Source organism: Equus caballus, chromosome X (genome assembly GCF_041296265.1).
Source record: "Equus caballus isolate H_3958 breed thoroughbred chromosome X, TB-T2T, whole genome shotgun sequence".
Lineage (NCBI taxonomy): Eukaryota > Metazoa > Chordata > Mammalia > Perissodactyla > Equidae > Equus > Equus caballus.
Window position 1 is genome coordinate 28,139,895 of NC_091715.1, and position 20,240 is coordinate 28,160,134.

Sequence of the window (20,240 nt, forward strand, 5' to 3'; positions counted from 1 at the left end):
TTAACTCAAAATGGTTGCATCTATACTCATGAATAACATTCTAAAACATTACATAGCCCAGACGCTTAGCACACAGCAGCCCTGCCTCAGCCAGGCCCCGATGGAACCCGGAACACTGCACTCGCGCCGCTGCCTCCTCCCCGGCCCACCGGAACGTAATGTAAAGCAACGTAGCGGATCCCCCTGGAACGTAACGGATGCCCCCCGCCCCACCCCCCCAACGTAACCAACGCTCGCACTTTGGTGTGACGCCATTTTGGTCACGAGCCAGTGCTGCCGCTGAGCCAGAGCGGCGCCTTCATCACCCACTCTGGTAACAACTTGAGGTCGCCTTCGCCTTCGCGCCTCCAGCCATGGCGACCGCGCAGCCTTCGCAGGTGCTCCAGAACTACCACCCCGACTGCGAGGCCGCCATCAACGGCCAGATCTGCCTGGAGCTGTACGCCTCCTACGTGTACATGTCGATGGCCTACTACTTCGACAGGGACGACGTGGCCCTGAAGCACTTCTTCCAGCTGTTCCTGCAGCAATCTCGCCAGAAGAGGGAGCACGCCGAGAGGCTGATGCAGCTGCAGATCCAGCGCGGAGGCCGCATCTGCCTTCACGACATCAAGAAGCCAGACCGCAACAACTGGGAGAGCGGCCTGAAGGCCGTGGAGTGTGTGCTCCAGCTGGAGATGAACGTCAACCAGAGCCTGCTCGATCTGCACCAGCTGGCCACCGACAAGGCGGATCCCCATCTGTGCCACTTCCTGGAGAGTCACCTCCTGCTCGAGGAAGTCAAGTCCATGAAGGAGTTGGGGGACCATCTCACCAACCTGCTCAAGATGGGGGCCCCAGCAGACGGCCTGGCAGAGTACCTCTTCGACAAGCTCACCCTGGGGGACGGCAGTAAGAACTGAGTTTGGACTGCTTTCCCCAGAGCCACAGGGTGACTTCCCCTGATCACCATACCGAGCATACATATTGCAATATTGCCCTTGCAAAACGTTCACTTTTTTTTTCTTCCAGTTTTGCCATTTCTTCCAATACAGTTATGTGGTTCCTAAATAAATAAAGCTCTGTCCTTGATTCATGTGTGCAGATCTCCTCTTTTAAGTTTTAAGTCCGGTATCCAGGAGTCTCTCCGCCCACCCACGTCCCATCCACATGCAGCTCGGGATCTCTGTGGATGGAGGGAGAAGGTATTCCATGGGACCCTGGGAAACACAAAATTAATCTTCCCCTCATAAACAAAGTGGGGGTGTGGGGTGGCTGGTCTGGGACCCTGGTGAATGTGGGTACCTGTGCATGGTAAAAGCCTAAAAACGTGGCCTGAAAATCACAATTGTGATTCCCCAATTGCCTCTGGGGAAGGAGTGAAGGGAATGGGATTGGGCAGGGATTAAAACAAAGGGTTCTTAAATTTTACGTGAAATTTTTTTGATTAATAAAATATGCAAATATTATTGCTTGTTAATGTTAACTAGATAGCAAAGTGGAGACCCCAAAAGCCAGCTTGGCAGACTATCTCTTTGACAAGCTCACCCTGGGCAACAGTGATAATGGTAACTGAGCCTTAGGCTGACTTTCCCATAGACACGGGAGTGACTTCCCAGGTCACCGTGCTGGACCTGCATATTGCCCTTACAAAACATCCAAATATTGTTTTTTCCTTCAATTGTCCCCTTTCTTCCATTAAAGTACCATGGTACCCAAAACCCCAAATTACATCAATAGAAGGAGTGAAAAATATAATGTCAAGGCTGAAAGTCAAATTTGTCATATTGACTATAACGTACAATAATTCTCCCTGAATGTTGTCAGTGACTCTGGCTGCTTAGAAGAATGTAGAGGGGTCAGGAGAGTTGAAGCTGGGAGACAAGTTAGGAGATAATGTAGCTAGTCCAGAAGAGAGATGATGGTAGCTGGAACTGTGGTGGTGACAGAGGAAATGAAGAGACCTAGACAAATTCCAGATGCATTTGCATGAATCAAGAAGATTTGCTCATGGACCAGAGGTGAGAAATGGGAAATGAAAATAATCTCGGTTCTGGTGTTTGGACTTGAACACCTGGGTTGATGGTAGTGCTATTTCTTAGTTTGGGGATTTTGCCAGGGGCACATCTGGGGAGGAAGGGTGGGAAACGCATGGCATGTAAAATCTGAGATGCCTATTAGTGTCATTCAGATAGCTGAAAAAAATGCATCTGGAGTTCAAGTGGGATGTCAGGTTTGGAAATATGGGAGGCATTGTGACAGGATAAGCTCACCAGAAAGAGAGTTTAGGGAGATTGTGGCACAGCCACCCCCAAGCGTAGGGCAGCTAACGTTTAGAGAATAAAAAAAAATTAAAAAACATGAAAGACTCTAAATAGATATACTGGGGCAAATACTAAGCCAAAGAAGGCTGGTATAACTAAATTACTATCTGAGAGATTTTTAAGACAAAAACATATTTAGGAGTATTAAGTGTTTTTACTTATTGATAAATAATTCATTAGGAAAATAAAATTATTCTGAACCTATGTATATCTAATAATGGAGCCTCAACATAAATAATGCAAAGTTTGAAAGAATGGATCACAGAAATTGATAAATTCATACTTCTCTCAGAAATTGATGGATGAGACAGACATAAATTCAATAGAAAAAGATGATTTGAATAAGAAAATTAGTAAAATTGACCTGAAAAAACATAAATAGAACTCTGAACCCCCAAAACTGAGGGGATGTAAGTTATTATTAAGCATACAAGGAACACTTAAAAAGCTGACCATGTGCTAGGCCACAAGAAACACAAAAAACCCCACACAGGACAAATTCTCTAAACAAAAGGCAATAAAAGTAAAAATAAATATCCAAAAAACAGTCTCAAACACCAAAACACTTGGAAACTAAAAGCACTCACATAAATATTTTATGGAGAAAATAAAAACCCTAAGGTAAATGATAAAATATTAAGAACTAAATATAAAAACAAAAATAATACATATTTAAATGTCAGGAGGATGTTAAAGCAGGTCTTTAGAGAGAAATTTATAGCATTAAATGAATGTATTAGAGAATAAGAAGGATTAAAACTTAATAAAATGAGCTTTCAAAACAAGAGTTAAAAGAATAATAATGGACTAAACATGAAGACAAAAGAAAGAGGGAAATAATTGCAATAAGAGAAAACACTAATGAAATAGAGAAAAAGAACACTAGGATTAGTAAAGTCAAAACTCAAGTTTTTGAAAAGACTATTAAAATGACAAACCCTAGTCCAATCAGTCCTCAAAAAAGTAAAGACAAGACAAGAAAATGAAGGTATAAATAAACAATATTAGGTGCAGATACAGAATTAGAGATGAAGTAGTTTTTAAAAATCATAAGTGAATACTATGAACAATGCAATTCAAATAAATTCGACAATGTAGACGAAATAGATAATTCTGTAGAAAAACATATACAACTGAAGAATAAGTTCAATGAGGTGAAAAACCAGAATAGAGTTATAATGATGACAAAATGGCACTGGTAGTCAAACATCTCCCTACCTACTCTCTCCCCAAAATATATTTTCAGCTTGCTAGCTAAAATATGCCAAAACTTCAAAAACCAAATAATACCTATCTATTAAAAACTCCTCCGGAAAATAGAGAGGGGTGACTCCCCAACTCATTTTATGAAGCAAATATAACCCTGATTATTAAAACCACATAAAGATGGTACAAAACAGAAAAATTATAGGCAAATGTCACTAATGCACATAGATGCAAAAATCCTAAATAATACATTAGCAAACTGAATCTAAAGAAGCATTTTAAAATAATGTCATATCAAGTAAGATTTATCCCAAAACCTTGTAGAAGATTTAACAATAGATAATTTATTAATTGAATTCATCACATTAACAAATTAAAAGAACAGTATCATATGATAACCATGATAAGTGCAGGAAAAGCATATGATAAAATCAATCAATTAATCATTCATGATATCTTTAAAAATAATGCCTTCCAAATACTCAGAGCAAACATCAAACTTAATGCTGTAATGTTACAAGCATTCCTCTTCAGCCTGGAAGAAAAACAGGATACTTCTTATAAGTGCTGAAGATTCTAGCAAGAGCAGCAAGATAAAAATCTGTCGTACCATTATCAAGACTCATAAAGCTATATCTATTCAAAAAGGGCGGTATTGGCACAGGCATAGACAAATGGATCAAAGAAACAGAACAGCTCAGAATGGAGAGCTCACCATGTGGAGAAAGAAAATAAAGTTATATGTACAGAAATTAGGCTCAAATACATTAAAAACCTGAATATAAAAAATTAAATATTTAAAAGAAATACTTCTATGACATCACAGCAGGGGAAGATGTCTTAAGATACAAAAAGCATACACACACAAAAGGAAAAGATTAGTACATTTGACATGACAGTTTATAAACAAGCCAAAAACTAGAGTAAGATATTTCTGATGCTTATAACCATAAAATAATTAATCCTGAATATGCAACAAATTAAATCAATAAGAAAACAAATCATCCAATTAAAAATGAGCAAGGATGATAGCAGGAAATTCACAAAAGGGCAAACTTGAATTGACTGTAAACAAATGAATACACACTCAGTTTCAAGATACAGAACATTTCCATATCACAAGTATCTCTCATGCTACTTTTTTGTTTTTGGTGAGGAAGATTGGCCCTGAGCTAACATCTGTGCCAGTCTTCCTCTATTTTGTATGTGGGTCACCACCACAACATGGCTTGATGAGTGGCGTATGATCTATGAACTGTCTGACAAAGAATTGAGAATAATACTGTTAAAGAGCTTCGGCAAACTAAAAGAACAAACAGACAGAAAACTAAATAAAATTAGGAAAACAATGCATGACCAAAATGAGAAGTTCAACAAAGAAATAGAATCTATCAAAAAAAAGAAAGCCTAACAGAAATCTAGAGCTGAATAATTTAATGACTGAACGAAAGAATTCAATAGAAATCTTCAAGAGCATATTCAACCAAGCAAAAGAACCTGAACTCAAACACAGGTCATGTTAAATTAACCATTTAGGGGAGCTAAAATAAAAAAGAATGAAAAACAGTGAAGAAAGCCTACCAGAATTATGGGACACAATGAAGAGAAACAACATACTCGATATTAGAATCTCAGAAGGAGAAGAGAAAGAGAAGGGACAGAAACTCTATTTAAAGAAATAGTGGCTGAAAACTTCCCAAACATTGGGAGAGGAATGGACATTCAGATACATGAGGCTCAAGGGACCCCAAACAGATTGAACCTGAAAAGGGCTTCACCAAGACACATTATAATTAAATTGTCCAAAGTCAATGGCAAAGAGATTTTTGAAAGCATCAAGAGAAAAGAGACTCATCAAACATGAGGGAGCACTCATAAGATTATAAACAGATTTCTCAGCAGAAACTTTGCAGGCCTGAAAAGGGTGAAATGATATATTCAAAATATTGAAAGAAAAAAACTGGCAAACAAGAATACTATACCTGGCAAAGTGGTTCTTCAGAAATGAAGGCGAGATAAAGACTTTCCCAAACAAACAAAAACTGACCGAGGTCATCACCACTAGACCTGCCTTACGAGAAATGCTAAAGGGCATTTTACGGACTGAAATAAAAGGAAGCTAATTAACATCATAAAAACATGAATGTCTAAAACTTATCAGTAAAAGTAAATATATACTCAAAGCCAGATTCTCTAATATTGTAAAGCTGCTATGTAAATCACTTACAACTGTAGTTTAAAAGTTGAAAAAAACCAAATGTATTAAAAATGACTATAACTATAATAATTTGCTATTGGATAGACAATATAAAAATGATGTAAATTGTGTCATAAATAACCTAAAGTGTGATGGGGGAGAAAGAAAAGTGACATTTATGTATGCTCTTCAAGTTGTTTTTATGTTTAAAATCGTATGATATAACTATAAGATATTTTATTTAAGCCTCATGGTAACCACAAAAGAAAAACCTGTAATAGATACACAAAAGATTATAAGAGACAAAGTATACCACCACAAAAAGATATTAAATCACAAAAGAAGACATCAAGAGAGAAAGCAAGGGACAAAGGATCTATAAAACAGAAAACAATTAATAAGGCAATACTAGGTCTTTACCTATAAATAATTATTTTAACATAAACAGATTAAATTCTCCAATCAAAAGGCATATAACGGCTGAGTCAATAGAAAAAAACAAGATTCAAAAATATGCTACCTACAAGAGATTTGCTTTAGCTTTAAGGAAACACATAGGCTGAGAATGAAGGGAAAGAAAGATATTCCAAGCAAATGGTAAACAAAATAAAGCAGCAGTAGCTATACTTACATCAGACAAAACAGGCTTTAAGCTAAAATTGTTACAAGAGACAAAAAGGTCATTACATAAAGATAAAGGGGTCAATTCATCAAAAAGATATAACAAATGTAAATATTTATTAACCCAACATCAGGGCACCCACATATAAAAAGCAAATGCTAACAGAAATAAAAGGAGAAATAAACAGCAATATAATAATAGTTGGGAACTTTAATATCCCACTTTCAACAATGGCTAGACCATCCAGACAGAGAATCAATAAGGAAACAATGGATCTGAACTATAGACTAAATGGAACTAACAGATATGTACAAATGGACCTTAACAGATATTTTTCCAAAGAAGATCTACAGTGGCCAACAGGTACGTGAAAAGGTGCTCAACATCAATTGATATCAGGGAAACGCAAGTTAAAACTACCATGAGATATCACCTCAAACCTGTTAAGATGGCTATCATAAAAAAGACAAGAGATAGCAAGTGCTGGAGAAAAGGGAACTCAGGCACTGTTGATGGGAATGTAAATTGGTAAAGCCTTTATGAGAAACAGTATGGAGCTTCCTCAAAAAATGCAAAAGTAGAACTACCATATGATCCACCAATCCCACTTGTGGGTATACATCCATCCAAAGGAAATGAAATCATCATCTCAAAGAGCTATCTGCACCCCCATGTTCATTGCAGCATTATTTATAATAGCCAAGACATGGAAACAAATTAAGTGTCTATTTATGGATGACTAGATTAAAAAGTGTGATATATATATATGAATATTATTCATCCATAAGCATAAAGAAATCTTTCCATTTGTGACAACACAGATGGACCTTGAGGGCATTTTGCTAAGTGAAATAAGTCAGAGAAAGACAAATACTGTCTGATCTCATTTATATGGGGAACCTAAAAAACCCACCAGAGCCATCCCTGATGGCCTAGTGGTTAAAGTTTGGCATGCTCCACTTCGGTGGCCTGAGGTCAGTTCCTGGGCACGGAACCACACCACCCGTCTGTCAGTAGCCATGCTGTGGTGGTGGATCACATAGAAAAACTAGAAGGACTTGCAACTAGAATATACAGCTATGTACTGGGGCTTTGGGGAGGAAAAAAAAAAAAGAGGAATATTGGCAAAAGATGTTAGCTCAGGGCAAATCTTCCTCACCAAAAAAAAAAAAAAAAAAACCCACCAAATTCATAAAAACAGAGAGTAGATTGGGGATAGCTAGGGGTGGGGGTGGGGTGGGGGGAATGGGTGAAGGTGGTCAAAAGGTACCAATTTGCAGTTATAAGATGAATAAGTTCTGGGGATCTAATGTATAGCACGGTGATTATAGTCAACAATATTATACCGTATACTTGAAGAATGCTAAGAAAGTAGATCTTAAAAGTTCTCACCGGGGCTGGCCCAGTGGCGCAGTGGTTAAGTTCGCATGTTCCGCTTCTCGCTGGCCTGGGGTTCGCCATTTCAGGTCCCGGGTGCAGACATGGCACCGCTTGGCAAAAGCCATGCTGTGGTAGGTGTCCCATGAACAACGTAGAGGAAGATGGGCATGGATGTTAGCTCAGGGCCAGGTTTCCTCAGCAAAGAGACGAGGTTTGGCAGTAGTTAGCTCAGGGCTAATCTTCCTCAAAAAAAAAAAGTTCTCACCACATGCACAAAAAAATGGTAACTGTGATGTGAAAGATGTCTTAACTAGCCTAATTGTAGTAATCATTTTGCAGTATATACGTTTATCAAATCTTAATGTTGTGTACCTTAAACTTACTCGATGTTATATGTCAGTTATCTTTCAATAAAGTTAGGGAAGAAATAAAATAAAAAATATTGATCTTACCAAAGAACTCGCTCTTTGTTTAATTTTTTCATTATTGTTTCTTTGTTTTCCATTTCATTGTTTTCTCCTCCTTTCTGTTATTTCTTTCATTCTGTTTCCTTTGGGTTTATTTCGCTCTTCTTTTTCTAGGCTCTTGAGGTGGAAACGTGGATTATTGATTTGAAGCTTTTCCTCTTTATTATATAAACATTTAGCTTTATAAGTTTCCTAATCGGCACTGGGTTAGCTGCACCCCACAAATTTTGATATACTGTATTTTCATTTTGTTAAATATATTTTTTATTTCCCTTGATTCTTTCTCTTTGACTAATGGATTATTTAGAAGTGTGTTGTTTAGTTTTTCAATGTTTACGCATTATCCTCATCTTTCTGTTATCAATCAGTAGTTTGATTCCATGTGGTCAGACAATATACTCCATATGATTTAAATTTTTAAATTTGTTGAGGTTTGCTTTATGGTTTAGGATATACTTTATATTGGCATATCTTCTGTGGGTATTCAAAAGGAATGTGTATTCTGATGTTGTTGGGCAAAGTATTCTATAAATGTCAATTAGATCACTTTAGCTGATGTTGTTAAATCCTTCTATATCCTTGCCGATTTTCTGTCTAGTTGTTCTATCCACTATTAAGAAAAGGGTGTTTAAGTCTCCAACTATAATTGTGGATTTTTCTATTTCTTCTTTCAGTTCTGTTTTTGCTTCTCATATTTTGTAGCTCCTTTGTTTGGTGCATACTCATTTAAGATTTCTATGTTTTCCTGGTGGACTGACACTTTTATCGTTATAAAATGTCCCTCTCTGTCTCTAAAAAATTTCTTTTCTCTGAAATCTACTTTATCTAATATTAATATAGCCACTCCTTCTTTCCTGTGATTAAGATTTGCATGATACATCTTTTTCCATCAATTTACTTTCAACTTTCCTATATCATTGTAGTTGAAATGAGTTTCTTGTGGACAGTGTAAGAGTTGGGTCATATTTTTAAATTGATTCTGTTAATCTCTGCCTTTAATTGCTACATTTATACCACTTCCATTTAAAGTAATTACTTATATATTAGGGCTTAAGTCTGAGATTCTGCTTTTTGCTGTTTGCTCTTTTCTGCTTTCCTGTTGGTTACTTGAACATTTTTCAGAATTCCATTTTGATTTCTCTATAGTGCTTTTGAGTGTATCACTTTGTATGACTCTTTTAATCATTGCTTTAAGTATTACATTATATATACATAACATCTCACAGTCTACCTATGCTATTTTACTAGTTCTAGTGACATGCAGAAGCCTTACCTCCCTTTACATCTCTTTACCTTCCTCCACTTATCATATAATTGTTTAAAATATTTCCTCTACATACATTTAGGACCACATCAGGCAGTATTATTATTTTGGTTTTCACCATCAAATATAATTTAGAAAACTCAAGAGGAAAAGGAAAGCCTATTGGTGTTTGCCTATATTTTTGCTTACCTTGATCTCTCTTCTATCCTGATGTTCTAAGGTTTGTTCTTTTATTATTTTATATTCATTTAGAAAACTTCTTTAGCCATTCTTTTAGGGTAGATCTGCTAGCCACAAATTCTCTTAATTTTCCTTCTGAAAATGTCTTGATTGCCACTTCATTCCTGAAGGATATGTTCACTGGATATATGATTGTGGGTTAACAGTTTTTTGGGGTAACTTTCAAGCACTTAAAAAAATATTTTGCCTCTTCTTTCTGGCTTCCACGCTTTTGAAGATAAATCCACTGTCATTCTAATTGTTTTCCTGTCTTTAGTTTTCAGCAGTTTAATTATGATTTGTCTTGGTGTTGATTTCTTTGCGTTCTCCTGTTTAGCATTTGCTCAACAATTTGAATCTGTAAGTTTACGTCTCTTGACAAATTTGGTACAGTCATTATTTCTTCAAATATTTTTTCAGACCTGCCTTCTTTATGCTTTCCTTCTGGTTCTCTGATGACGTGGGTGTTAGGACTTTTGTTATAGTGTTATAGATCCCCCAGGTTTTCATTTTTTTCAATCTGTTTTCTCTGTGTTGTTCAGATTTGGTAATTTCTATTTTTCTGTCTTCCAATTCAGTGACACTTTCCTCTCTTCCTTCCGTTCTGCTGTTAAGCCTGTCCCCTGAGCTTTTTAATTTCAATTAGTATAATTTTCAGTTTTAAACTTTTCATTTAGTCCATCTTCCTATCTTCTGTTTATTTGCTGACACTTTAATTTCTTTTCTGAGATTTACTTTTTTTTCACTGGTTTTATGCATGTTTGTAATGCTCTTTGACATATTTTTATCATGACTGGTTTAAAATCTTTGTGAGATAATTCTACAATCTATGTCATCTTGGTGTTGGGACATGTTGATTGTCTTTTTTTTTTCATTCAGAATGGGATTTTTCTGGTTCTTTGTAGGATGAGTGATTTTTGACTGAATCTAGATATTTTCATATTATCTTACAAGACTCTGGATCTTACATAATCTTTGTCTTAAATGGCTTTTTTCTGACACTGCTCTGACAGGGGAAGGAGAGGGTTGCTGATTTGTTAATGCCAGGTGTGGGCAGAAGTCCAGGTTCTCTAGTTGACTACCATTGACATCCAAAGAGGGCTGGGCTCCTTATTGCTACTGGGTGGGGACTGGAGTTCCCATTCCCCGTGTGTTCTCCACTGATACCAAAGTGAGGGTGGTCTAGTTACCACAGGGCTATGGTGAAAGTCCTGACCTTCTATGTATTAGTTACAGTTCTCCAAAGAAACCGAATCAATAGGATGTCTATATATATATATAGAGAGAGAGTTATTTTAAGAAATTGGTTCATGTGATCATAGAGGGTGGCAAATCCAAGCGCCATCAGGTTGGGGACCCAGGAAAGAGCTGATGCTGCAGTTCAAGTCTGAAGGCTGTCTGCTGGCAGAATTCCCTCTTGCTCAGCGGAGGTCATTCTTTTATTCTATTCGGGCCTTTAATTGATTGGATGAGGCCCACTCGCTACTATGTCATTCCTCAGATTCCAAGGTCTCTAGTTGGTCTGCTTTTTTCTCAGCACCCTTTAGAGTCTTCTTTTTTTTAAAAAAATAAATGTTGCAATATAATTCACACACGATACAATTTACCCTTTGAATTTATAATTCAATAGCTTTTAGCATACTCATAGAGTTCTGCATCCATCACCACAATAAATTCTGGAATATTTTCATTGCCCCCAAAATAAACCCTGCTCCACTTAGCTATCATTTTCCAGTCTCCCCACCTGCCCAAGCCTAGGCAGTTGCTAATCTACTTTCTGTGTATTATAGATTTGTCTATTCTGGATATTTCATAGGTATGAAACCACACAATATGTGGTCCTTTTTGACTGGATTCTTTCACTTAGCATGATGCTTTCAAGGTCCATTCATGTCACAGAATGCATCAGTACTTTATTCCTCTTATTGCTGACTAACATTTCATTAGATGGATATATCACATTTTCTACATCCATTCATCAGTTGATGGGCATTTGGGTTGTTTCCACTTGTAATTAGTTTCCTGTAAAAATTACCATGAATTGATTGCTCAAAACAACACATATTCTCTCAGAGGTCTGGAGGCCAGAAGTACCAAAATATTTTCACTGGTCCAAAATCAAGATGTCAGCAGGGCCATATTCCCTCTGAAGGATCCAGAGGAGAATCTTCCTTTCCTCTTCTAGTGTTTGTGGCGGCCAGCATTCCTTGGCTTGGGGCTACATTCCTCCAATCTTTAGAGCCAGCATCTTCAAATTTCACTTTGTTCAGTCTTCATATCACATTCTCCTCTGAGTGTGAAATCTCCCTCTGCCTCCCTCTTACATGGACGCATGTAATTGCATTAGGGCCCACCTGGATAATCCAGCATAATGTCCCAATCTCAAGATCCTAAAATTAATCACATCTGAAGAAACTCTTATTTTTGCCAGATAACATTCACAGGTTTCAGGGATTTACCTGTGGATATCTTTGTGGGGGGGGGGGTACATTTTTCAGCTTACTTCAGTCTTCCCTCTGACCCCAAAATATTCACATCCATCCCACATAAAAAATACATTCATCCATCCCAACATTCACCAAAGTCTCAACCCTTTAAAGCATCAATTCAAGTCCAAAATCTCACGTAAGTATCATCAGCTCAAAAGTCCCAGATCTAATCATCAAAGTCATCTAAATCAGGTGTGAGTGAGACTCTGAGTATGGTCAATCTTAGGACAAAATTCTTGTCCATCTCTGGACCTGTAAAACTAGAAAACAAGCTATCTTTTCCCAAAAAATAATGTACAGGCATATTATAAGAGTTCTAGCCATTCTCACTCCAAAAGGGAGAAAATAGAAAGAACAAAAAGGGCACCGGTCCGAAGTGACTTTGATACCCAGTAGGAAAAATTCCACTAGGTTTCCAGGTCCAGGAGCAATTCTTTGTGGCTTGAGATTTCACCCTCTGGGCTCATGGCTCCAGGCTCTGAACCCAAGGTTCTGCCATAGGAGTTATTCTTCATTTTTTCTTGAAAGGTAGAATATATTTGTATCTGAGTAGTTGTATTAGACTGTTTCCTGCTGTAGAATTTTGGAAGCCTGATGGCATTCCTTTGTTTCATCCTCTCTCTGTCTCTTTCAGTCCAAGATGGCAGTATTTCTTCTGGTATAACATTCTCAAAAATATTGTGGGTCTCTGAGGTATGTCATAGGGATATATTCAACTAGACAGGAGGGTCATTCACAGATCCCTCCTGGAAAATCACATCTCTATTCCTAGCTTCTGCTTCTATGATTGAAGGATCCATGAATTGTATATCTAATTTCAGAACTAGCAAAAGGTTGCCCAGGAACAATCTCGGCTTTCTCTCCACAGCATGCTTTTCTAACAGTAAATCTCCTAATTTTAGCATCTTTTGCATTGTGAAGAGGTTAAGAATATCCCAAATCATCAAGTCAAGTCTTGGTTTCTTCCTTATTTTTTTAAACACAATTTTTTTTTTTTACAGCAGTTTCAGTTTCACAGCAAAATTAAGAGGAATGTACATAGATTTCACATATACTCTCTGCACACACACATGCATAGCTTTCTCCATTATCAACAGCCCCCAAAAGAGTGATACATTTAGTACATTTGTTACAACTGATGAAAACACATTGGCACATCATTATCACCCAAAGTCCATAATTTACATTAGGTCTCACTCTTGGTGTTGTACATTCTATGCGTTTGGACAAACGCATAATGACATGTACCCACCATTATAGTATCATACAGAATAGTTTCATTGCCATAAAAATTCTCCGTGTTCCACCTATTCATCCATTTATCCCTCTATCCCTCCTTAACCCCTGGCAACCACTGATCTTTCTACTCTCTCCATACTTTTTCCTTTTCCAGAATGTCATATAATTGAAATCATACAGTATCTAGCCTTTTCAGATTGGTTTCTTTCACATATAACATGCATTTAGGGTTCCTACCTGTCTTTTCACGGCTTGATAGTTCTATTCTTTTTAGTGCTGAATAATATTCCATTGTCTGGAGGTACCACCGTTTATTTATCCATTCACCTACTGAAGGACATCTTGATTGCTTCCAAGTTTTGGCAATTATGAATAAAGCTGCTATAAACATCCATATGCAAGTTTTTGTTTATGATTTCAACTCCTTTGAGTAAATACTGAGGAGCACAATTGCTAACTCACATTGGGAAGAGCATAGTTAGTTTTGTAAGAAACTGCCAAACTGTCTTTCAAAAAGTGGTTGTACCATTTTTGCATTCCTACCAGCAATAAATGAGAGTTCCTATTGCTCCAAATCCTTGTCAGCATTTGGTGTTTTCAGTGTTCTGGATTTTGGCCATTCTTAGGTGTGTAGCGGTATCTCATTGTTTTAGTTTGCCTTTCCTTGATGACATATGATGTGGAGCATGTTTTCATATGCTTATTTGCCACCTGTATATCTTCTTTGGCGAAGTGTCTGTTAAGGTCTTTGGCTCATTTTTTAATTCGGTTGCTTGTTTTCTTATTGTTGACTTTTAAGAATTCTTTGTATATTTTGGATAACAGTTCTTTATCAGATGTATCTTTTGCAAACAAACAAACAAAATTTTTCCCAGTCCGTGGCTTGTCTTCTCATTCTCTGGAAATGTCTTTTGCAGAGGAGAAGTTTTTAATTTTAATGAAGTGCAGTTTATCAATGATTTCTTTCATGGATTGTGCCTTTGGTTTGTATCTAAAAAGTCATTGCCACACCCAAGGTCATCTAAGTTGTCTCTTATGTTTTCTTCTAAGGTTTTATAGTTTTGTACTTTACAGCTAGGACTGTGATCCATTTTGAGTTAATTTTTTTAAGTCATATATTGTTTATTTCTCACATAACATCTACAACAAATTAAAAGTCATTCTTTACAAAATTCACAAATCAAACTATGGAGCATAAAATATTACAAAATTCAAAATTGTAAAGTCAATAATTAAGAATGTCAACTAATTATAACAGTAATTTGTTTAAGATAATTACACATCATTCTTCCTTGGCAAATAAATTTATTACAGCAACTTCAATATTTATTTGTAACTGTGTCTTATTCTATAGAAATCGCCATTGGGTGAGACTATATTTTCGTGATATTGTAGACCTTAAATCATGTTTAACAAATTTTCAATTTGGGAAGAAATTCTCCACTGGCAACCAATATGGACAGAGTCAAATATAAACTGAGAGCCAGATAAGTATTTGAAATGGTGTGCAGTAAATGAATGCTGCATGTTCATGCTCCATGTAATGCGTTATTCCTTACTGTGTTCATCAGTCAATTTCAATTGTAAATTTTTATGTACTTGGTAGTAATTCATTTTTATAAATTTTAAGAGTATGTATGTCATCTAGGACAGAGGTCAGCAAATAATGGCTTACAAGCCAAATCTGATCCACCGTCTGTTTTTGTATAGCCCACAAGCTAAGAATGGCTTTTGCATTTTTAAATGACTGGGAAAATGTTAAACAGTAGTATTGCGTGACATGTAAAAATTTTATGAAATTAGAATTTCAACATCCATAAACAAAATTTTATTGGAACACAACCATTCTCATTTCCTTACATATTGTCTGTGGCTGCTTTTATACTACAATGGCAGAGTTGAGTAACTGAACAGAGATCATGTGGCCTACAAAGCCTAGAATATTTACTCTTTAACACCTTTACAAACTCCTAATCTAGAACTCTAAAAAGGCTGTGATAGTCTTTTAATATTGAAAACTTTAAAAATGTTAATAGTATATCATTATTATGTATTAGTAGTAATGGTTATATTATTACATTATTATTATATGTTATTATTGTGTATTATTATGATCTAGATATTACTGTATTAACATTGCATGTTATTATTCTTTATAGGTCTATATCAATTTATCTATTTATTTAGGTATCCAATTAAATCATCAGCGATTTCGAAAAAAGCATGACATATTGCCTATAATTTAGATTTAGGGACATGTTATCAACTGTCTTCCCCATCACATATTTGACAAAGGTTTTTAAGATTTTATATTTGGTAAATGTGTTTTAAAATTTAAGATTTTATATTTGGTAAATGTGTTTGTAAAAGTTTTGGTTGTCAATTTTCTCTCTTTACTCTTCACCAGAGGGATGTTGTGCTAAATGTACACCTCTTTGCTTGAAATTTCCGAAGTGTACAGCGGAAACTTAAGGAAACCTCAGGCAAAGTTTGATTAATTTCTATAATTATACTGTTTAGACCCAATGTGTATGACCAAGGAACTACTGGATTGAATTGGAATATTCTATCAATAACCTCCCCCCATTCAGTCATATCTTAAAATTAGACTAGGACATGTAGAAAATATTGAAAAAGAAAATTGCTCCCAAGCACCATGGAAAAGAACACTACTTTTCTATGTAACAAAAGTTTTGAGCTCAATGGGAACTGACTGAAGTGTGCCTTGATGAACATCACAAAATAAATGATATCAGAAATATGTCCTTTGCTAATATTCAATTATACATACTCTTGGGCATTGGCCCTGGAGTTACAAAACTTAATCACAGTTTCGTGTCATTGTAATCTAAAAGGTGACCATTTACTTTCCCAATTTCAAATTCTTCCTGACAGGGGTGAGTAACGAGGAAAATAAGAACATGGTGTGACTATCATAAATTATACAATATTTGGCAATTATTGAGTGCCATCAAAATACAGGATACACATCACCCCTGTTAAGGGCATTTGTGATCCAAACGTATGCAGAAACATATCCATTCTATAGCATTAGAGAGGCACAATGCAAAATGACTTTTTTCAACCCTAAAATAAATTCTTAACCAGAGAAAATAAAGGATTAGATTATTTAATACAATGAAAATAGTCACATTTCTATTAGCTTTCAGGAGCTAGTCTCCATATATATATGGCAGTTGAAGAGTTCCTTATGACGACACAATACCTACAGCAAAGGCAGCAGTGTTAGGTTTCATTTCTCAATAAACACTTGCAGAAACAGGCTCAATTCTCATATAATTAACAAATTTGATATGAGAAAGGTAGAGTAAATATTATTGTAGGCACCTGGCAGAGTGGGGTAAGGATCGGAGCAACTGCCTAAACACCAGATGAAAATATTTTAAAAGAATTATTTATTGGTCCCTAAATTCATAATTTAGGTTTGGTCCCTTGTGGATTCTAGCTTGCAAATTACTTAAATATTTGCTTAAAAAAACATTTTGTGACCTTAATCTCTAATCCTTTTTCATGAGAACAGTTGACAGCTACATGTAATTCTAATTATACCTTATCAACCAGACTTTGTTTTCTGTATTGTATAATTTTCACAATTTATTTCTAAATGTGTAAATATGACAAGAGATGCAATGCAAATGATAATCGTAACATCAATGATCACAAAACGAAATTCAACTTTACATTTAAAAATCCACTTTTCTCAGCTTTATTGAGGTACAATTAACAAACAAAATTGTATAAATTTAAGGTGTACAATGTGATGAGTCGATATACATATATATTGTAAAATGATTAGTACAATAAAGTTAGTTAACACATCCATCACCTCACATAGTTACTTTTGTGTGTGTGTGGTGAGAACATTTAAGATCTATTGTCTTAGCAAATTTCAAGTACATAATACAGCATTGTTAACCATAGTCACCGTGCTATACATCAGGCTCCCAGACGTTATTCATCTTATAACTGAAAATTTGTACCCTTTGACCAACATCTCCCCATTTCTCCCACCCCCAGCCACTGACCACCACCATTCTATTCTGTTTGTATGAGTTTGACTTTTTTAGATTCCACACATAAGTGAGATTGTACAGCATTTGTCTTTCTCTGCCTGACTCAGCAGAATGCCCTCAAGGTTTATTCACGTTGTCGCAAATGGCAGGATTTCCTTCTTTTTTATGGGTCTATAATATTCCATTGTATACTTATACCACAATTTATTTATCCATTCATGCATTGACAGAAACTTAGGTTGTCTCCATGTCTTGGCTACCGTAAATAATGCATTGAACATGGGAGTGCACATACGGTGAGCTATTGCTATCATTTCCTTCAGATAGATATATAGCAGAAGTAGAGGGGCTGGCCCCACAGCCGAGTGGTTAAGTTCGTGCACTCTGCTTCAGCGGCCCAGGGTTTCACCAGTTCGAATCCTGGGTGTGGACATGGCACTGCTCATCAACCCATGCTGAGGCGGCATCCCACATGACACAACTGGAAGGACCCACAACTAAAAATACACAACTATGCGCCGGGGGGCTTTGGGGAGAAAAAGGAAAAGTAAAATCTTTAAAAGAAGTAGAAGTGCTGAATCATATGGTAGTTCTATTTTTAAATTTTTTGGAACCTCCGTTCTCTTTTCCATAACGGCTGTACCAATTTACATTCCCATCAACAGTGCACAAGGGTTCTCTTTTCTCCAATCCTTGCCAGCACCTGCCATCTTTTGTCTGCCTTTGTGATTTGATGACTTTTTGTGGTGGTACGCTTTGATTCCTTTCTCCTAATCTTTTTTATATCCTCTAAAGGTTTTGATTTTATGGTTACCATGAAGCTTACATAAAAGGTCTTATAATTATACCATCCTACTTTAAGCTGGTAACAACTTAACTTTGATAGCATACCAAAACCCTAGACTTTTACTTCTCTCCCCCTCACATTTTCAGTTATTGATGTTAGAATTTACATCTTTTTTATATTATGCATCTAATAACAAATTATTGTAATTATAGTTATTTTAGTACTTTTGTTTTCTATCTTTTATATTAGAGTTGAAAGTGATTTACATACCACCATTACAATATTAGAGATCTAACTTTGACTATACGTTTACTTTTACTGGTGAGCTTTGTATATTCATGTTTTTATGTTGTTAATTAGAATCTTTTCACTTCATCTTGAAGAACTCTCTTTAGCATTTCTTGTAAGGCAGATCTAGTGATGACGAACTCTTCCAGCTTTTGTTTCTTTGGGAAATTCTTTATCTCCTCCCTAATTTCTATAGGACAGCTTTGCCAGGTATAGTATTTGTGGTTGGCAGGTTTTTTTCCCAATATTTTGAATGTATCATCCCACTCTCTCCTGGACTGCAGGGTTTCTGCTGAGAAATCTATTCACAGAAGATTATAGGGGAGGCACTTTTTCATGTGACGAATCTCTTTTCTCTTGGCGTTTTCAAAATTCTCTTTCTCTGACTTTTGACAGTTTAATTATATTGTGTCTTGGTGTAGCCCTATTTGGGGTTATTCTGAATTCTTTGTCCAGACAGTTCACAGATCTACATTTCTTTAGGATCAGTTATTGGACCTTTATTAGTTTCCTTTGTTGACGTAATGTTTTTGATTCTTCATGATCCTCATATCCTTACACTGGCATCTGCACATTTGAGCAAGTGTTCTCTTCTTCCAGGATTTATAAGTTTCATTTGGCAAGGAAGGACCATCACCAGTCATCTCAGCCTGAAGTTCTGAACAGGCCAACTGGTACCATCCATGGGCAAGTGGTGCTTACTGTCGGGGTCTTTGTTTGGATGAGGTCACTGCCCATGCTCTGAGGTCCAAAGGGCCCGCTGGCTGGGCTCCATAGTCAAGTGGGTCTGTCATCTGGTCTCCATGGCCAGGTGGGGCCAGTGACTGGGCTCTGCAATTTCCTCTAGTCAAGCAAGGTCACTGGCTGTGTTCCTCAGTTGGGTGGTGCTGCTGGCTGGACTCTGAATTTAGGCAGGGCAGCATGCTGGGCTTTGAAATTGGGCAAGCCACTGGCTGTGCTCTACATTTGGGTGGGTTTTGCTGTCTGGGCTTCTTGCCTGGGCAAGGCTGCAGGCTGTGCTCAGCTATCCAGCAGGGCTATATGCTGGGCTCCACAGCCACGTGGAGGTAGGTTGGGTTCCAAGACTTTGCAGGGTCACTGTTTGGGCTTCCTGGTTGGGCAAGCCCAGAAGCTATGTTCTGCAGTTGGATGCCCTGCTGGCTCACCACTCTGCCTGTGTAGGGCTACAGGATGGGCTCCATGGCTGGGCTGGACTGCTTGCTTAGGATTCAATCTGGGTAGACCTGCCAATGTGCTCCCTGGCTAGATGAGACCACTGGCTCCACTCCACAGGTGGGCAGAACTGTTGGCTGTGCTCTCTGATAGGGCACCACTGCCATCTGGTACACAGTCCACCAAGATCCACCTGCTGGTTGCTGTGAGCCCCACCCTCCTTCTTGATTTCTACCTGATCCCAGGTGGTCTAGCCCTCCTGATTCTTCCAGTGTTCCCCATGAGACAGGATAGAAGTGGGCCTTGCAAGAAGCTTCCCAGAATGCCGGGGAACCTGGATGTTCACATTGAGGTCTCTCTTCCCCACTGGAGAACCCTCTTGGTGTGACTTTCTGCCGGCCTGGAGGAGGGGCTCTGTGGTCAAAGTGAAACTGCTCTTCTTATACTTCTGATGTTGTTTTTCTCAGTTTTTGTGGTCCAAGGTGGGTTCTTCAGCCTCACTCCCAGGTTCTGAGATTTTCCAAAGGCATTCTTGTCTGTGGATAGTTGCTAGGTGGTCTTTCTGTGAGGAA

The 20,240-nt window shown here is 37.3% G+C and overlaps 1 protein-coding gene across 1 annotated transcript; it reads left to right on the forward strand.

Annotated features, from left to right (window-relative positions):
- Positions 1-221: 221 nt before the first annotated feature.
- On the forward strand, positions 222-1,071 carry LOC100147315 (ferritin heavy chain-like). Its single transcript, XM_001916641.5, has one exon. It carries the CDS (start codon positions 354-356, stop codon positions 900-902), a length of 549 nt encoding a protein of 182 aa, XP_001916676.2. The 5' UTR covers positions 222-353; the 3' UTR covers positions 903-1,071.
- The last annotated feature ends 19,169 nt before the right edge of the window (positions 1,072-20,240 follow it).